Source organism: Oncorhynchus gorbuscha, linkage group LG21 (genome assembly GCF_021184085.1).
Source record: "Oncorhynchus gorbuscha isolate QuinsamMale2020 ecotype Even-year linkage group LG21, OgorEven_v1.0, whole genome shotgun sequence".
In the NCBI taxonomy this organism is placed as follows: Eukaryota; Metazoa; Chordata; class Actinopteri; order Salmoniformes; family Salmonidae; genus Oncorhynchus; species Oncorhynchus gorbuscha.
The window spans coordinates 30,658,822-30,678,014 of NC_060193.1; the positions used below are offsets into that span (position 1 = coordinate 30,658,822).

Consider the following 19,193-nt stretch of genomic DNA (forward strand, 5'->3'; position numbering starts at 1 on the left):
CTGGTAGGAAAATGGACAAAGACCAAATGGATTTGTGAGAGACATTATCAAGGGTCATTCACGTAATTAATTTAGGCTTATCCAAAATGGATTATTTGGGGTATTAGGTTGATTGGAGGTCTGCACACTGCGACATTTATTGTAATTTAGACCAAGAATGCATTGTCATTACATCAAATGATGAGAAAAGTTCATGCTAGAAAAATAATGTCAATGTAAAAGTACATTTTGCGAGTGTCGGTGTGTGCTAAGTTGAGGGTCTCAGTGATCGAACCAACGTGAAGCACTAAGGACTGCAATTCTACATTTGGGTTCAAATGTGAGGAGAGCCACAAGATTGTAGCTTGGGCTAACCATGCCCCAATCTCATTATTAGCAAGGTTGGTGTGAGAATGTTATAACATGTGTTCTCTTTCCTGTGAAATGTTATTGAAATGCTGGAAGGCTATTTGTGCCTCTCTGGCTGACAAGATTTCAGCAGCTATCATGTTTTCTGCTCCTCCAGAAGATGGTAAAACTAATGAGCTCCTCCTCCTCTCTAATGAGCTCCTCCACTCCCATTTCCCCCTGTAGATACAGAGGATGAGTACTGATTGAAGGTTGTTTTCTTTTAACAAGTTGAGGGTAAGGCCATCTATACCCTTAACCTCTTAACATCATGTGGAACAATGAGCTGATGAGCAAGCACCAAGCTTTTGAAGGTTTTAACAGAATTTCTAAACAACTGGGTTTTATATGTTGACTAGGTTGATGGCCCAGGGACAGTTAGTTAAAAACATTTGTCAATGCAACCCGATTGTGGTAAGAAATATTGAAACAATGGTTAACATTGAGAGATTTATTCACCTATGAATCTACAGATCTCTTGGTATGTGTGTATTTTTGATACTAACTTTCATTAATAAAGTATAACCTTTATTATGATTATAGTATTACCATGCTAAGTGGATTGTACAACCCAGAATGAAGGGTTTGAAATGAAGAAGTGTCTGTTTTTTCTCTCCCTGTGTTGATTTCCCTTACTTTAACAGGAGTATAGAATATTTTCAAATCTAAATGCTTACATTAAAATGTAATGATCATTATCACACAAGTGATAAGAGGATGGATGTAATGGAATTTAAATTTTTGTGCTTTTCTTATAACTAATTTCTATGTTCTACTCATGTGCTGTTCTATAAATCAATTTCTGTATTCATGCAAGTGGCTGACAGTACAAATCAGTAGCTGCCATTTGGCTGTATGCCCAGACCTTGTTTTAAGAACGAACAAAAGATATCTCAGTTTCAAGGTCTCAGCTTGGAGCGAAGAAGCCTCGTGAGCTATTGGTCTGTCACATGTTATGAGCCACTATTGGTCAGTCACATGAATGAAACAAAACTGTAATGATTAATGAAAATATATGTAAATACAGTGGGGAAAAAAGTATTTAGTCAGCCACCAATTGTGCAAGTTCTCCCACTTAAAAAGATGAGAGGCCATCATAGGTACACTTCAACTATGACAGACAAAACGAGAGAAAAAAATCCAGAAAATCACATTGTAGGATTTTAAATTTATTTATTAGCAAATTATGGTGGAAAATAAGTATTTGGTCAATAGTCTTCACAAGGTTTTCACACACTGTTGCTGGTATTTTGGCCCATTCCTCCATGCAGATCTCCGATAGAGCAGTGATGTTTTGGGGCTGTTGCTGGGCAACACAGACTTTCAACTCCCTCCAAAGATTTTCTATGGGTTAAGAACTGGAAACTGGCTAGGCCACTCCAGGACCTTGAAATGCTTTTTACGAAGCCACTCCTTCGTTGCCCGGGCGGTGTGTTTGGGATCATTGTCATGCTGAAATACCCAGCGTTTCATCTTCAATGCCCTTGCTGATGGAAGGAGGTTTTCACTCAAAACCTCACGATACATGGCCCCATTCATATTTCCTTTACACAGATCAGTCGTCCTGGTCTCTTTGCAGAAAAACAGCCCCAAAGCATGATGTTTCCACCTCCATGCTTCACAGTAGGTATGGTGTTCTTTGGATGGAACTCAGCATTCTTTGTTCTCCAAACATGACGAGTTGAGTTTTTATCAAAAAGTTATATTTTGGTGTCATATGGTCAGATGAAATTCTCCCAATCTTCTTCTGGATCATCCAAAAGCTCTCTAGCAAACTAGCAAACTTCAGACGGGCCTGGACATGTACTGGCTTAAGCAGGGGGACACATCTGGCACTGCAGGATTTGAGTCCCTGGCGGCGTAGTGTGTTACTGATAGTAGGCTTCGTTACTTTGGTCCCAGCTCTCTACAGGTCATTCACTAGGTTCCTCCGTGTGGTTCTGGGATTTTTGCTCACCGTTCTTGTGATCATTTTGACCCCCACAGGGTGAGATCTTGCCTGGAGCCCCAGATCGATGGAGATTATCAGTGGTCTTGTATGTCTTCCATTTCCTAATAATTTCTCCCACAGTTGATTTCTTGAAACCAGGCTGCTTACCTATTGCAGATTCAGTCTTCCCAGCCTGGTGCAGGTCTACAATTTTGTTTCTGGTGTCCTTTGACAGCTCTTTGGTCTTGGCCATAGTGGAGTTTGGAGTGTGACTGTTTGAGGTTGTGGACAGGTATCTTTTATACTGATAACAAGTTCAAACAGGTGCCATTAATACAGGTAAGGAGTGGAGGACAGAGGAGCCTCTTAAAGAAGAAGTTACAGGTCTGTGAGAGCCAGAAATCTTGCTTGTTTGTAGGTGACCAAATACTTATTTTCCACCATAATTTGCAAATAAATAAATTACAATGTGATTTTCTGGATTTTGTCTGTCATAGTTGAAGTGTACCTATGATGCAATTTACAGGCCTCTCTCATCTTTTTAAGTGGGAGAACTTGCACAATTGGTGGCTGACTAAATACTTTTTTGCCCCACTGTATATGTAAATATAACTTGTCTGTGTATAGCCATATATAAAGACAACTGCTGGGACTGCCCAGATGGAGCTTCTGACAGACATTCACTATGGTGCATTAAGTTTGTTGGAACCTCTCCAGCGGGCCGACAAATAAAAAATGATTAATTCAAGAGTGACTTTGAGTGTCCCTGTGTAAGAATTTCTGCCAGGATAATGCCTTGCTGACATCGGTTACGGAGAGCGTGATCACACAGTCGTCCGGAACGGCTGGTGTTCTCCGATCTCCCCTCATTATCCCTATTTATACCTGCTTATTCTGTTTGTCTGTTGCCAGTTCGTCTTGTCAAGTCCTACCAGCGTGTTCCCGTGTTTCCTGTGCTCTAGTTTGTTTTTCCTAGTCTTCCCATTTCTGACCTTTCTGCCTGTCCTGACCTTGATGCTGCCTGCCGTCCTGAACCTGCCTGACTCTGATTTGGATTATGACTCTTGGCCTGCCTTGACTTGCTTTTTACCTGACCCTTGTTCTATAATGAACACTGAGACTCGTGCTATCCGCCTCCTGTGTCTGCATCTGGGTCTTAGCCTGAGCCTTGATAACAATTGGTCTCAGGATCTCGTCACGGCATCTCTGTGCATTCAAAGTGCCATTGATAAAAATGCAATTATGTTCGTTGTGAGTAGCTTATGCCTGTCCATACCATAACCCCACCGCCATCATGGGGCACTCTGTTCACAACGTTGACATCAGCAAACCGCTCGCCCATACGATGCCACACACGCGGTCTGAAGTTGTGAGGTTCGGTTGACGTACTGCCAAATTCTCTAAAATGACATTGGAGGCGGCTTATGAGATGAAATGTTCGGTGTGCAGGTGTCCACATACTTTTTGGTCATGTAGTGTATCTAACAGTTTAGCAATTTAGGTAAGAAATTAGGGAAATAACACTGAAAGCAGAGCAGAGAGAAGGTAACAAAAACAGAAGCCCAATCAGATTTGAGGAGATCAAAAGGAAATAGACTCCTTTTGAGAAAGCAGGAAGGAAAGCTAATACAAGATTGTGTGGGGCGACTAACGCACCAATCTCCGTCGCTCTCGGGGACGAGTCATTAGCTATTAGTCCTTTGAAATAGAATTGAAACTAAATTATCGATTCAAAGTCAACATTACACCAAATAATATTGGAGAACATAACTATTATAAAATCATATTTACAACATCACAAAGACATGATTACAGTAATGGGAATGGTTACCTGCGTTAGGATCAGCTAAGGTCACCAACACCTGTAGACCTCCTCGTACGAAGAAGCTAACGTTGTTCTCATTAAAGGCCTGCTTAATGGCAGGGATACGCTGTGGAGAAAATGTAAAACACAACCATTAAAATTCACACAATTCAATTTCTACCAATATGAATGAGTCCAACAATGCCAATGAGTTAGGTAGTGTGTCTGTTTGATAGTGTACCTTATCCACAAATACACTCCTCTTAGCAGGCTTGCTCTCTGGTGGGAGAATGTACAGCTCGGCTGTGGTGGGCAGGCCCGGCTTCACCATGGTTACCAGGGACTCCTGGGGGACACCTGTGATCTGGGGGTCAAAGGTCATGGTCAGAAACGACATCTTCAACGTATGGGACATGTATCCCATGTTTCTACGACATCAGCATTTTTGTTTTGTTTGATTCAGGTAGTCCATCGCCAAATGTTTTCTCCCATTTCATAACTATACTGAATGTTCCTGTCATGTCTATGTCAAATAGAATAATTTAACCAAAACATATTGAGGCCAATGCAGATGCTATCATTATGTATCCTAAGGAATAGACTGGTCCTGTTATGTTATAGCATCAGGTCATGTATGAGGTGAGTACAGTAGACCCACCTTGGCCAGAATCCTGGTGACCACCTGACCCACGTCCTCCCTCCACTCTGGAATGTTGGGGTTGAGGAGGTCCAGGTTACTGCTGAAGGCCAGAGGGATGACCTGGAAAAGGTCTGGGATTGGACAGAACACAAAGCCAAGTCGGCAGCCATTTTGGGTTACGGCATTCAGATGACCAAAAAACAAATTGCGATTTTAATTATACCCTATCCATTTCTATCGTCAAAATGATTTAGAATAAGTCAACAGTTCCTCACAATCCTACATTCACTTCTTCTTATGTTTATTCTGTATCATCAGGTCTCAAGGGGTAAGATAATACAGTACTGTTCTGCTCAGTTAGCATTCTCTCATGAATAAATTAAACTCATCTAGATTTGTTAAGAAGACATCATTATCCATGACAGTTACACAACAGCAACACATGAGGTCATGGAAAACACCAGGGACACAGTTACACAACGGCAACACATGAGGTCATGGAAAACACCAGGGACACAGTTACACAACGGCAACACATGAGGTCATGGAAAACACCAGGGACACAGTTACACAACAGCAACACATGAGGTCATGGAGAGACACAGAGACACAACCAAACAACTAGAGCTTTATCATCTAGAATAAAACTATTGCCTCATACGATAACATCATAAATAGTTGATGTACAGCTCACAAATAACGTCATATATAAGAACTCGTCAGCACTGCAATGTCCCCTCTCTCTTACCGTAGATGCGGACTGTCTTGGTGTCCTGCACCATGGAGCGTCCATTAGAGGCCTGGACAGTGACAGACACCTCTCCTTCCGCAGGGAACTGCGTTATCAGACTATTCTCCAGGGACAGTTTGGGCTGCATGGATACACACAGTGAATGTGTTCATTCATCATTTCCCCAAATCATTTATAAACTCTCAACATTAGCTTTAGCACTGTTAGCATCACAAAAAAGACAGTGGTTGCATATGTCTCAGGTCACCTTTTGAACATTAGTTTCCATAAATCTGCATTTAAAGTGTATTACCTGTGGGTTGCATGTGTGTCAGTATGAATTAACGGTAGGTTGTGCCTGTGTGTTTGTGCGTGTGTGTCAGTGTCAGAGGAAGCTGGTTGGAGGAGCTATAGGAGGAAGGGCTCACGGTAATGGCTGGGTTGGATTGATGGAACGGAGTCAAACATGTGGCTTCCATGTGTTTGATGTGTTTGATTATTCCATTCCAGCCATTACAATGAGCTCATCCTACCAGCCTCCTCTGGTCAGTATACATTACCTGTAGGTTGTCTCCTATCCACCAGTAGAAGACAGTCAGGTTGGCCTCTGAAGGAAGCACCACAGCTGTCAGGTTGACTTCCTGGTTAACCCCAGCAATGGGAACTACTTCCAGGTGAACTTCCTGTAGAGGGGCTGTGACCTGGATGTACATGGTGGCCTGGTCGTGTCCGGCCATGTTCTCGGCCTTGACAGTGACACGGTACACCCCCAGCTGTTCGTAGCGGTGCTGGATGGGCTCGTCTGTCACTGTCAGGTTCTGGTAGATGGCCCTCACCCCGTCACCCAGGTCCACCTGGTATTTAGTGTTGCTGGTGTCACCCTGAGTGAGGGAGGAGGTACAGGAGGAGAACGTCACTGAATTGGGCTGATAAATGGGATAATAACGAATGCTCTATTTTTCGCGTCAAACTCATTCCACGGAGGGCCGAGTGTCTGCATGTTTTTGCTGGACTTGATTGATGAATTAAGGTCACTGACTAGTAAAGGAACTCCCTTCACCTGGTTGTCGAGGCCTTAATTGAAATATATATACTACAAATGTAGTTTGAGGTAATAGCGAAGTAACTTTCAAGTTGAGATAACCAGTACCACGAGAGTGCCTCACCTTCGAGCCAGGTACATTTCTATGGCAAAGAACCCTTCAGACTTAACCTGCTCCAGTGCAGGCCAACCTTAACCTGAATTGAGTGTCTGAGCTGCGAGTTGAGGACCAATGAAATCAGATTCCCTCCCTCTCGCAAAAAAGATTGCTTCATCATCCACTTCATTTGAGGAAGACAACTCAATAAACATTTTATTAATATTATGGATTTTAAACATTTATGTACATATAAGTGTCTTATAGCGTCTGAAAGCTTAACCTCTTGAACCTATTGGGGCGCTATTTCATTATTGGATAAAAAAATGTGCCCGTTTTAAGAGCAATATTTTGTCACAAAAAGATGCATATAATTGACAGCTTTGGAAAGAAAACACTCTGACGTTTCCAAAACTGCAAAGATATTATCTGTGAGTGCCACAGAACTGATGCTACAGGCGAAACCAAGATGAAACTTCAAACAGGAAATGAGCAGAATTTTTGAGGCTCTGTTTTCCATTGTCTCCTTATATGGCTGTGAATGTGCCCTGAACAAGCCTACACTTTCTGCCGTTTGCCCAAGGTGTCTGCAGCATTGTGACGTATTTGTAGGCATATCATTGGAAGATTGGCCATAAGAGACTACATTTACCAGGTGTCTGTCCGGTGTCCTTTGTCGAAATTGGTGCATAATCTCCAAGCTGCACGCATTCATCCATGTGATTCAGGGGAGAGAGGAGACTTCCACGAACGATATATCATCGAAGAGATATGTGAAAACCACCTTGAGGATTGATTCTAAACAACGTTTACCATGTTTCAGTCGATATTATGGAGTTCATTTGGAAAAAAGTTAGGCGTTTTGATGACTGAATTTTCAGTTTTTTTTGGTAGCCAAACATGATGTACAAAACGGAGATTTCTCCTACAGAAAGAATCTTTTTGGACAAACTGAACATTTGCTATCTAACTGAGAGTCTCCTCATTGAAAGTTCTTCAAAGGTAAATGATTTTATTTGAATGCTTTTCTTGTTTTTGTGAAAATGTTGCCCGCTCAATGCTAACGCTAAATGCTACGCTAGCTATCAATACTGTTACACAAATGCTTGTTTTGCTATGGTTGAAAAGCATATTTTGAAAATCTGAGATTACAGTGTCGTTAACAAAAGGCTAAGCTTGAGAGCTAGCATATTTATTTCATTTCATTTGCGATTTTCATGAATAGTTAACGTTGTGTTATGCTAATGAGCTGCGGGGATAATTACACTCCTGGATACAGGTTTTTTTCGTAGCTAAACGTGATGAACAAAACGGAGCGATTTGTCCTAAACAAATAATCTTTTTGGAAAAACTGAACATTTGCTATCTACCTGAGAGTCTCCTCATTGAAAACATATGAAGTTCTTCAAAGGTAAATGATTTTATTTGAATGCTTTTCTTATTTTGTGAAAATGTTGCCCGCTCAATGCTAATGCTAAATGCTACGCTAGCTATCCTGTTACACAAATGCTTGTTTTGCTATGGTTGAAAAGCATATTTTGAAAATCTGAGATTACAGTGTTGTTAAACTCTTGTTAATATAACTGCACTGTCTGATTTACAGTAGCTATTACAGCAAAAACATGCCATGCGATTGTTTGAGGACGGCGCCCCACATCAAAATATTTTTCCACCGGCACAGGTTTCATAAATTCACAAATAACGATTTATTCACTTACTTTTGGAAAATCTTCCTCTGATTTGTCATCCAAACGGACCCAGCTATAACCTGTAGTGTTGTTTTGTTAGATAAAATCCTTCTTTATATCCCTAAAAGTCTGTTTAGTTGGCGCCATCAATTTGAGTAATCCACTCGTTCAACGTGCAGAGAAAGGAATCCAAAAATCTACCCCTAAACTTTGCTTCAACAAATCAAAATATGTTTCTATTTACTCCTCAGATACCTTCAAATGTAACCAAACTATAATATTTATTACGGAAAGAAGTATGTTCAATAGGAACCCGATTTTAGCAGGTGCGTAATGTCTCCGTAGCGCGCGCCACATGAATTTCCAAGACTGTGTCCTTCTGCTAAAACTGATATTTCTTATTATTTTTGGACGTTACAAGCCTGAAACCTTGAACATAGACTGATGACACACAGTGGAAGCCATAGGAATTGCATCCAGAGAGCAAATTGTCAATATGACCTTACTCTTGCATTTCTAAGAGGATGGTCTCTCTCAAAAAAAAGGATTCTGGTTGGTTTTTCTTTGGATTTTCTCCTACCATATCTATTGTGTTATATTATCCTACATTATTTTAACATTTCTACAAACTTCAAAGTGTTTTCTTTCCAATGGTACCAATTCTATGCATATCCTGTGTTTGGGGCCTGAGATACAGGCAGTTTACTTTGGGCACGTCATTCAGACAGGAAGTGGAGAAAAAGGGGCCTAGCCCTAAGAAGTCTTATTGCACCTTTTTTCCCACACCTATCGATACAATTATTTGATTAAGTCATAAAAAAGTTTGGCTGTGTGTGAGGTTTGAAATGCATTTGTCATTATCAAATGTGTAATGTGGTCGGGTCGGCATTACTACTGTTTTAATAACCACACCAAAGTAATAAAATAAAGACGGCACTAAAAGTCAATTTCACACAATATCCTGATGAATTTGCAAGATAACTTTTTCTTTCTTTTTGATTTCAGCACAAATACAACAAAAAAATGGCACTGACTGGATTGACGTTTCAGCATTGTCTCAATGAAGAGTTTGGTGATTGACTACCCTCGTGCGACATGCAAGCGCAGTTACAAGCCTGCTTGAGTTAGCGGGAGGCGGACAAGCAATATTCACCCTTGTAGTTTGGATTGAAGCCGGAGCTGGAATGTGGAGCTAACTGAAGCTGGCGAGTTTTAGAAAAACCTGAGTAGGACTAGCTTGCTTTGTAGTATAACCCCCTTGCTGACATTAGGCCCTCTATGGAATGAGTTTGACACTGCTCTTATTCAACAAGTGTATTTGGTAGGTTGCAGTTATAACTTCTGTCTCATAGGAGTCGTACTTGAGTCGTCTTGAACTTGCATTCGGAAAACAGGGGTTATTTCCTAGCTAGCTAGCTATGATCACAATCACAGACACAAAAACACACACATTTACTCTGAACAGCCACACACAACTACCGCACCCCTGTGGTTCTTTGAGACTCCCTACGCTGCTCTAAACTCTGACTTAAGTCATCCATACCTGTTCCTGGTGGACGATGAAGGTGATGTCATCACCAGGCGCCACAGCCAGTATCTGCCCCTTTATACCCAGCTGGAGGCCTCTGGGAGGCAGCAGAGGACAGGTGTGCTGCTTGGCGCTCTGCTGCTTGTTTACTCCCCCCTCACACATGTTGGACACAACCTTCCTGTACCTGCAACACAGCACAGGGCCGTACCAATGTCAGAAAACAGGGGGTCTTGTGATGGGGCAGGTGTAGTGTAAGGTAAGGCATAGAGACTAGAGTACTAAAAGAATAATGATGCCTTTTTTAATGAGATGAGGTAGGGAGAGGGAGAGTGGTGAGAGGCAGCATGTGCGTGTTTGTGTGTGTGCATATGTGTGTTTGTGTTTTGTTCATTCTGTTAACCCTCACCCTGTGCTGGACTCGAAGTCATGTCCCAGATGGCAGTCGTCAGGTGGCGAGTCTGGGTCGTGCCAGAAGTCAGCAAAGCATCTATCTCCCTCGGTCTTCAGGCTCTGGGCACGCTCAAACCCGTAGTCACTAAACACACAGAGAAAGAGGAGAACGTTACCCCCGAGGCACTGATCTATGATATTTTCTTGTTTCTCCCACTAATGGTTTAAGGTTAGGATTGGAAGAGGGGGAAATATCCTAGAACAGTGCCTAAGGGTAAGCTCCATCTAGGGTGCAGACAAAGGGTCAAAGAGCAAATACAATTCATGACCTCAATGATCGATAGACACCAACAACAAAGACGACAGGCTTCACATAAGAGGATCAATATCAATCGCCTAGAGTCGACACACAGCATTGATTGATTCTGTTTGTTGTGAATCAATCAAGCTTTAGGGTCAATGTCATTCTTATCATCTTATTAAGAACAGTGTTGTAAATTAAAGAGGATCCTCATTGAAAATGCTTGTACTGGATTTTCAATCCATCTCCTGAAGACAAAAGGAATCAAACCCTGACAGTGACCCTTATAATTTATTTATTAAGTCTTTATCTGAAGTATATTCTATTGCATTAGAGTGTTCTGGTTTTGCTGTGGTGTCTCACCAGTTGAAGTCTTTCTCGGAGCACTGGCAGGTCTTGGTAGTGAGGGCGGAGGTGTAGCTCTTCCCCTTGATGCAGAATGCGGTGTCCTTCCTCTTCCTAAAACTCCTCTCCTGACCCATAATGCACTTCTCTCCCTGATGCGGGCCAAAAGTATACATTAGCTGATTGTAAAAGTGTAGGATAAACGCAAGATATTTACAAAGACATGGGAATGTGTGTGTGTGTGTTGGGTACCTTCAGGTCAGTGAGTTTCCAGGAGTCGTAGTCGGCCTCAGTACACTGTCTGGGAAATGACTGTCTGAAGTCCACCTTGACAAGCTCCCAGTCTGACCGGTAACTGATGTGACCAAACACCCTGCAGACAGATATAAGAGGGAGAGAGATACATTTATATTGTCACATGCACAGTGAAGTGCAGTAATCAATATCAAAATAGTATAACAAAAAACTGTGTTTATTTTCAGCAAACTTAACATGTGTAAATATTTGTATGAACAAAATTCAACAACTAAAACATAAACTTACAGAACTTGAAAAATGTGTCCCTGAACAAATGGGGGGGGGGTCAAAATCTGGTGTGGCCACCAGCTGCATTAAGTACTGCAGTGCATCTCCTCTTCATGGACTGCACCAGATTTGCCAGTACTTGCTGTGAGATGTTACCCCACTCTTCCACCAAGGCACCTGCAAGTTCCCGGACATTTCTGGGGGGAATGGCCCTAGCCCTCACCCTCCGATCAAACAGGTCCCAGACATGCTCAATGGGATTGAGATCTGGGCTCTTCACTGGCCATGGCAGAACACTGATATTCCTGTCTTGCAGGAAATCATGCACATAACGAGCAGTATGGCTGGTGGCATTGTCATGCTGGAGGGTCATGTCAGGATGAGCCTGCAGGAAGGGTACATACAACATGAGGGAGGAGGATGTCTTCCCTGTAATGCACAGTGTTGAGATTGCCTCCAATGACAACAAGCTCAGTCTGATGATGCTGTGACACACCGTCCCAGACCATGACAGATCCTCCACCTCCAAATCAATCCCATTCCAGAGTACAGGCCTTGGTGTAACGCTCATTCCTTCGACAATAAACGCAATTCCGACCATCAACCCTGGTGAGACAAAACCGCGACTTCTCAGTGAAGAGCACCTTTTTCCAGTCCTGTCTGTTCCAGCGACGGTGGGTTTGTGCCCATAGGCGATGTTGTTGCCGGTGATGTCTGGTGACGACCTGCCTTACAACAAGCCTACAAGCCCTCAGTCCAGCATCTCTCAGCCTATTGCGGACAGTCTGAGCACTGATGGAGGGATTGTGTGTTCCTGGTGTAACTCGGGAAGTTGTTGCCATCCTGTACCTGTCCCGCAGGTGTGATTTTCGGATGTACCGATCCTGTGCAGGTGTTGTTACACGTGATCAGCTGTCTGTCCTGTCTCCCTATAGCGCTGTCTTAGGCGTCTCACAGTACAGACATTGCAATTTACTGCACTGGCCACATCTGCATTCCTCATGCCTCCTTGCAGCCAGACTAAGGCACATTCACGCAGATGAGCAGAGTCAGTAGAAAGGCCTCTTTAGTGTCCTACGTTTTCATAACTGTGATCTTAATTGCCTGCCGTCTGTAAGCGGTTAGTGTCTTAACGACCATTCCACAGGTGCATGTTCATTAATTGTTTATAGTTCATTGAACAAGCATGGGAAACAGTGTTTAAACCCTTTACAATTAAGATCTGTGAAGTTATTTGGATTTTTACGAATTGTCTTTGAAAGACAGGGTCCTGAAAAAGTTTACATGTAAACAGGGCTGGTAAGTGAGTGGAAGCAGGAACATATAAGTACTTATCGTTATATACTAGTGAAAATATACTGTATACATGTAAAGAGGAGAATTAGTGACTAGCAGCACGATAAAATAGATAGGTACTAATTGTATTGGCAATCAATAATCAACAGCAGTGTAGTGGTAGTAATAAATCCAATCAATAATCATAGCGTAGGTGTGAGGGGAGAAGTAGTTGTTAGCCAACAGTCTCATGGCCAGGGGGTTGAAGCTGTTCAGGAGTCTGTTGGTCTAAGCCTTGATGCACCGGTACCGTCTGCCTGGATGGGAGCATTGAGAGCAGAGGTTCTCCATGTCTCGGGTGGTTGGAGTCTCAGACACTCCTGACAAGTGCTTCCTGGATGACTGGGAGCACACCCCCAGTGATTGGCTGGGCCGTCCGCACCACCCTCGGTCGGTCTGACTGTCTGTTCTGCACTCATCCGTCTGCCCACCCTTCCACATCCAACCATTTCCACATTTATCCTCATAGGCTGCGTTTAGACAGGCAACCCAATTCTAACATTTTTTTCCCACTCATTTAAGTATTTTTGACCAATCACATCAGACATTTTCACATCTGATCTTTTTCAGAACTGATCTGAATGATCAGAAGAAAAATTAGTTAAAAAAAAAAATAAGCCAAAAAATAAGCAGCATGTCTAAACGTAGCCATCGAGCTCCAACTCCTATTCCATGGGGTGTGACTCCTGAACCATATCCTCTGGTCCCTGGTCATGTGACATGGTTGAACCAATCCCCTCTTTTGGGAACAGAGCAGTCGGACAGTAGTGTCGTGACATGTCTCAGCTCTCTACTTATCAACACTTCCCTAATGAGCAGGGATCCACCTGAGTGCTCCTGGACCTTTCTATAGTCCATACTTTGTACATCAAAGACACAGATGTCCCTTCTATTATGATGGCCTAAAAAGCCATTGACTGCCCTGCACAAAAGATTGTCCTAAATGGTCTCTTTAAGGGACTCAAAAGCATTCATATGAGTATTGTATGATATGCGTTATTGTATATGTCCACTAGATGGCGATATATCATTATGAAAAGAAATGAGGAAGTACATTTTTTTCACTTATGTATTAAAATGTACCAATTTGAGCACTTATTTTTCTTAGACTGTCAGTGAGAGCATGTTCTTTTGGGAACAGATTGATGGGAAAACATGTCAGCAGCCCTGACATCTGTTCCGTTACGTATGTAACAATTCCCCCCATTCAAAAGGCTGCAACTGTGAACTCATATCTTGATCACAGATGCTGTTGTTTTATCCCCCTCTCTCACTCCCAATCTCTCTTTATCCATGATTATATTTTGAATGAATATGGAGCTTTTAAATGTTAGAGCAATCACAAGTAAAACCTCTCTCGTGAATGACCTCATTACTGAGCTCAAAATTGATTGCATGTTTCTCACTGAAACATGGCTGTCATCAGACTGGTCCAGCCATACTCTGGACCTGGTTATTACCGAGGGGCTTTCTACTGGGTCCACCCATAACCTATACTCTGGACCTGGTTATTACAGAGGGGCTTTCTACTGGGTCCACCCATAACCGCAGCCATACTCTGGACCTGGTTATTACCGAGGGGCTTTCTACTGGGTCCACCCATAACCTATACTCTGGACCTGGTTATTACAGAGGGGCTTTCTACTGGGTCCACCCATAACCGCAGCCATACTCTGGACCTGGTTATTACCGAGGGGCTTTCTACTGGGTCCACCCATAACCTATACTCTGGACCTGGTTATTACCGAGGGGCTTTCTACTGGGTCCACCCATAACCTATACTCTGGACCTGGTTATTACCAAGGGGCTTTCTACTGGCTCCACCCATAACCTATACTCTGGACCTGGTTATTACCGAGGGGCTTTCTACTGGGTCCACCCATAACCTATACTCTGGACCTGGTTATTACCGAGGGGCTTTCTACTGGGTCCACCCATAACCTATACTCTGGACCTGGTTATTACCGAGGGGCTTTCTATTGACATATCCTCTATTGTTGACGCTGCTTTGTCTGATCACCACTGTGGGATTTTTTTTACTACTATTTTCTTACTACCTTGGATTTTTTTTACTACAGTCATTTTCTTACTACCTTGGCGTTAGAAAGCGTAATATGCTCTACCAACTTGCCCGTAGAACAGGGTAATACTGAACACATGATTAAGAAACACTATTTCAAATCTGAAGTTGACAGAGATTTTATTGAGTGTATGAACGATACTCCACCACCTATTCTGCCTACCTCGTGTGAGGGTTTAGTTCATAACTTTAATTGCAAATGAAGGGCAACCATTGATGCCGTAGCTCCAGTAAGGTTGAAAAGGGCCACATCCAAACAGAGAGCCCCCATTGGATGAGTGAGGAAACTAATCAATTAAAGAGAAATTGCAGAATGGCAGAGTGGAAGTGGACGAAGTCCAAAGTTGCAGGTCCATTATGATTTTCTGAGAGAGCAACTTGGCATATATAACAAGGCAATTAGAAATGCCAGACGAGCTCATTTGATCTTGATCACTGTTCATCAGGATCCTTCGAGAGTGCTCTCCTCGACCATTGATGGCCTGATAAATCCTACCCCTGCAAACCTATGTGAACTTTCCTCCAGATCTAAATGTGACGAGTTTGCAGCATCTTTCAGAGGTAAGATAACCAACATTAGGCTGGGTATCAGTCAAGCAAGACCTGATGAGAGGTTTGATATGTGCCCTAGCCTGATATGTGCCCTAGCCTATCACACGAAGGCACTATGGAGTTATTTTCCCTGGTTGACACAGACATGCTTCTTCAAAACAGTTTTTAATTGCATATCTGAAGAATTACAAGCTATTCTTAATCACTCACTTTCCCCATTGCACTAAAAACTGCTATGTTGAAACCCCTTTTGAAGAAAAGTCATCTCGATTCTTCAGATCTTAGCCATTTTTTGGCCAATCTCCAACCTTCCGTTCTTAAGAAAAATTCTGGAGAAATCGGTGTTCAAGTGACAGCTGTATTTAAAAAAAAAATCCAATCTGGTTTTCGTGCCCACCACAGCACACAGACAGCCTTAAAGTGGTAAATGATCTTAGAGCCAACACAGATGCCAAACATCTTAGATTTAAGTGCTGCTATCAACACTGTTGACCATGATGTCCTTCTGGACAGACTGGAGAGGTGGGTTGGCCTCTCTGGTCCAGTTCTAAATTGGTGTTGGACCTATTTAACCAGTCAAGAGTTTTTTGTCACCCTTGGTGAACATAACTCAGGGACAATACATATCTTATGTGGCGCTCCACAGGGTTGCATTTTGGGTCCGGTACTGTTCAGTTTATATAGTGTATTTTACCCATTGGCAGCGTTATCAGGTTACTACAGCATGGATTTTCACTGCTCCGTAGACGATACACAACTTTACATTTCTGTGTCACCAGAGGATTGTAGCTCCACGGATAAATGATTAGACTGCATTAGTGATTTAAATAGTTGGATCTTCCTCCAGCTAAATCAAGACCGAGGTACTTATTGTTGGAACCAAAGCACAGAGAGAGAATCTAGCCGCACATTTGAATTCGATAAAGACAAAACACCAAGTAAAAAACGTACTTTAGATTCTGAACAAATTCGTACTTCGTATTCGTATTTCATATCGCATTTCGTATCGCACATTAGGAATGTGACCAAAATAGTTTTATACCACCCGAGGAACATCGCCTTTGAATGTTCTTCAGATGCTGACGTTTCTCTCTCAGGCTGATACCGAGAGACTCATTCCATGCTTTTATTACAAGCAGGCTGGACTACTGTAATGCTCTCCTGTCTGGTCTACCCAAGAAACCCATTGGCCACTTGCAAAACACACAGAACGCTGCAGAGCGGGTACTGACCAAGACCAGATGAAGAGCACACATTACATCAGGTTTAAAGGTCTCTCTGCCTGTGAGTTTTAGATTATTCCGTTGGTTTATTAAATCAATCCATGGTTTTGCACCCCAATATCTGTCAGACCTGCTGTTAAGTTATGTACCCAGAAGGTCCCTCAGGGCCACTGGCCTTTTAACTATCCCCAAAGCTGAAGACCAAGAGGCATGGAGAGGCAGCGTTTTAGTTATTATGAACCCAGCCTCTGGAATAACCTGCCGGAGAACCTGAGGGGGGGCGAAACTGTGGACATAATTAAAAGAGATCTTAGACACACCTTTTTATCTTTGCTTTTCCTCAGGGTGCTTTTTAGTTGTTCAGTTTGTCATCCTTTTGTTGTTTATCTTATGTTTGTTGTGTAGTAAATATTTCAGTTTTTATTTTCATTGCTATTCATTCGCTTTTTTCCTGTATAGCAAATTGCATTGCATTCCATGTCTGAAATGTGAATGAATAAAGCTCGATTTGATGTCACGTTTCTTTCTTTCTTTCTTTCTTTCTTTCTTTCTTTCTTTCTTTCTTTCTTTCTTTCTTTCTTTCTTTCATCTCTTCCTTTCTCTCTCTCCCTTTGTCCCCCCCACTCTTTCTCTCTCCTTCTCTCCCTCTCTCTCAAACACGTGAATCACATATGTTGCAGGTCCTTTAAAATAATGTGTCCAGTCACAGTTTTGACCTCCCAAGGCTCTTGTCATTAGTATGTGGAAAGGCCTCTCGCCCTCCCAGCCTGTCCTTGATGCTACAGTAAGTCACTGTTCAAAGACGAGACGAGAGTCCTCCCCCATCAAACAAATCGAAGCCAGGGCTGCAAAATACGCCAGGGCAATCGTGGCTGGCCATCAGATGTCCCCTACTCGTCTCACTCCTCGCCGTATCTCACAGGAGGCAGATGGCGTGTGTGTGCCTATGTGTGTGGGGTGTGTGTGCGTGTCTGTGTGTGTCGGTGTTCCTCGACGACCCAAATCAGACCCATGGCCGCAACTCGGCGCAGGAGAAAATTGTTGTCCTGTTGGTTCATGATTCTGTCCTCTCACGACACCCCCTCCACTTCCCGCATTTCTACTAAAATGAAACCCAGGTCTTATCTCCCCACTGGGGCCAAAAACGTACACTTACTCCATCTAATTCACTGAGATGATGAGAGAGAGAGAGAGAGAGAGAGAGAGAGAGAGAGAGAGAGAGAGAGAGAGAGAGAGAGAGAGAGAGAGAGAGAGAGAGAGAGAGAGAGAGAGAGAGAGAGAGAGAGAGAGAGAGAGAGAGAGAGAGAGAGAGAGAGAGAGAGAGAGAGAGAGAGAGAGAGAGAGAGAGAGAGAGAGAGAGAGAGAGAGAGAGAGAGAGAGAGAGAGAGAGAGAGAGAGAGAGAGAGAGAGAGAGAGAGAGCGCAATGTAAAAGGTGAGAAGTACAGAAGAAAACACTAGGCTAATCAATCCCTTAAGAGGAAGTGCAGCAGAAAATCACAGGGGAAATGGCCGTGTCCTTAACTAATGGAGAGTGCATTGGGGAGATGAGAAAACCCTGCTGGAGAGACAGCTGCTCCATATTCCTTCCTAAGCCCCTTATTGGAGAGCAGAGGAGCCAGGAGAGCAGGGTAGAACTGTGAGGTAAGCAGCATGAGGTGTCACTGAGACTGCAGGATCAATTCTCACTCTCCTGGGGGAATCATTGCCTGGCCGTCTCAATGAATAATAGGCTCCAGCCAATCAGATCCCTTAGTGTTGAAGTAATAGTGTTAAGAAACCAATCAATGACTTGCTACTAAATCGAGAGAGTTCTATTGAACCAATGGCAGAGCTTTGGAGTAGAGGTTCCCGTGAAATAGGACCATACTATTACCATACTACAAAGCTTATCATTCCCTTCCCCAAAGGTACAGCTTCATTGAGGATTTCTGGAAGATTCCACGGTACACTTACGTCATGACCAGGGTCTCATCTCCCGGTTCGCTCAGAAGTCCATCGACGAAAACCGAGGTGCTGGTGAAGTTGTGGATGATCCACGTCCTTCCCTCATCGATACTGAACCTAAGGAGAAAAAAAAAACATTGAGACAATTACAACAGCTCTATAAGCTCTATAAGTCTATGGGCTCTTTTCAACAGGCGGCCATCTTGGAAGAGACATTCACATGAGCTTTCTTATTGGTAATACTCCTCCTAACTAGAGAGAGCGAGAGAGATAACGTTTTGTTTTTGCAGTCCCCCCCCCCCCAGCGGAACGTTGTACAAACGGCAGCATCATGCTGAATTGTGTATTACGAGTTACTTTTCAATATAATGTCAACGCAAACTAAAACACAATAAACGACAGATACGGGCAACAACCCCCCCAAAAAATCGTGATCATCGTGAACTGTTCAGTAGGCGAACCGTGGCTGGGATGGCACTGCGGTGGATCCGTTCCAGTTTAGCTGAGGAGTGGGTTCGGTGTGGGGCTCAGCCAGGGATCGGATTTCTACAAGTGATCTTTTGCGAAGGATCTTTAGAGAGATTTCCCTGCGAGTGCGAAGTGACGATAGGCCCAGATCGGCGCAGGCATCTGAGCAGGAGGTGTAGT

At 43.0% G+C, this 19,193-nt stretch overlaps 1 protein-coding gene across 6 annotated transcripts in view; it reads right to left on the reverse strand.

Moving 5' to 3' along the window:
• LOC124008907 (VPS10 domain-containing receptor SorCS2-like) overlaps positions 1-19,193 on the reverse strand; it is a 342,821-nt gene that overhangs the window by 11,121 nt on the left and 312,507 nt on the right. For 4 of the 6 annotated variants that reach the window (XM_046320500.1, XM_046320502.1, XM_046320504.1 and 1 more), the window contains exons 14-24: positions 18,555-18,662; positions 11,138-11,258; positions 10,904-11,037; positions 10,256-10,384; positions 9,862-10,033; positions 6,052-6,372; positions 5,510-5,633; positions 4,780-4,892; positions 4,363-4,485; positions 4,149-4,248; positions 3,974-4,015 (exon numbers count right to left, since the gene is read on the reverse strand). In XM_046320500.1, the coding sequence (XP_046176456.1) occupies positions 3,974-4,015; positions 4,149-4,248; positions 4,363-4,485; positions 4,780-4,892; positions 5,510-5,633; positions 6,052-6,372; positions 9,862-10,033; positions 10,256-10,384; positions 10,904-11,037; positions 11,138-11,258; positions 18,555-18,662 (1,487 nt within the window). The remainder of the gene's footprint in view (positions 1-3,973; positions 4,016-4,148; positions 4,249-4,362; positions 4,486-4,779; positions 4,893-5,509; positions 5,634-6,051; positions 6,373-9,861; positions 10,034-10,255; positions 10,385-10,903; positions 11,038-11,137; positions 11,259-18,554; positions 18,663-19,193) is intronic. The other 2 variants (XM_046320503.1, XM_046320505.1) reach the window with 1 other exon arrangement.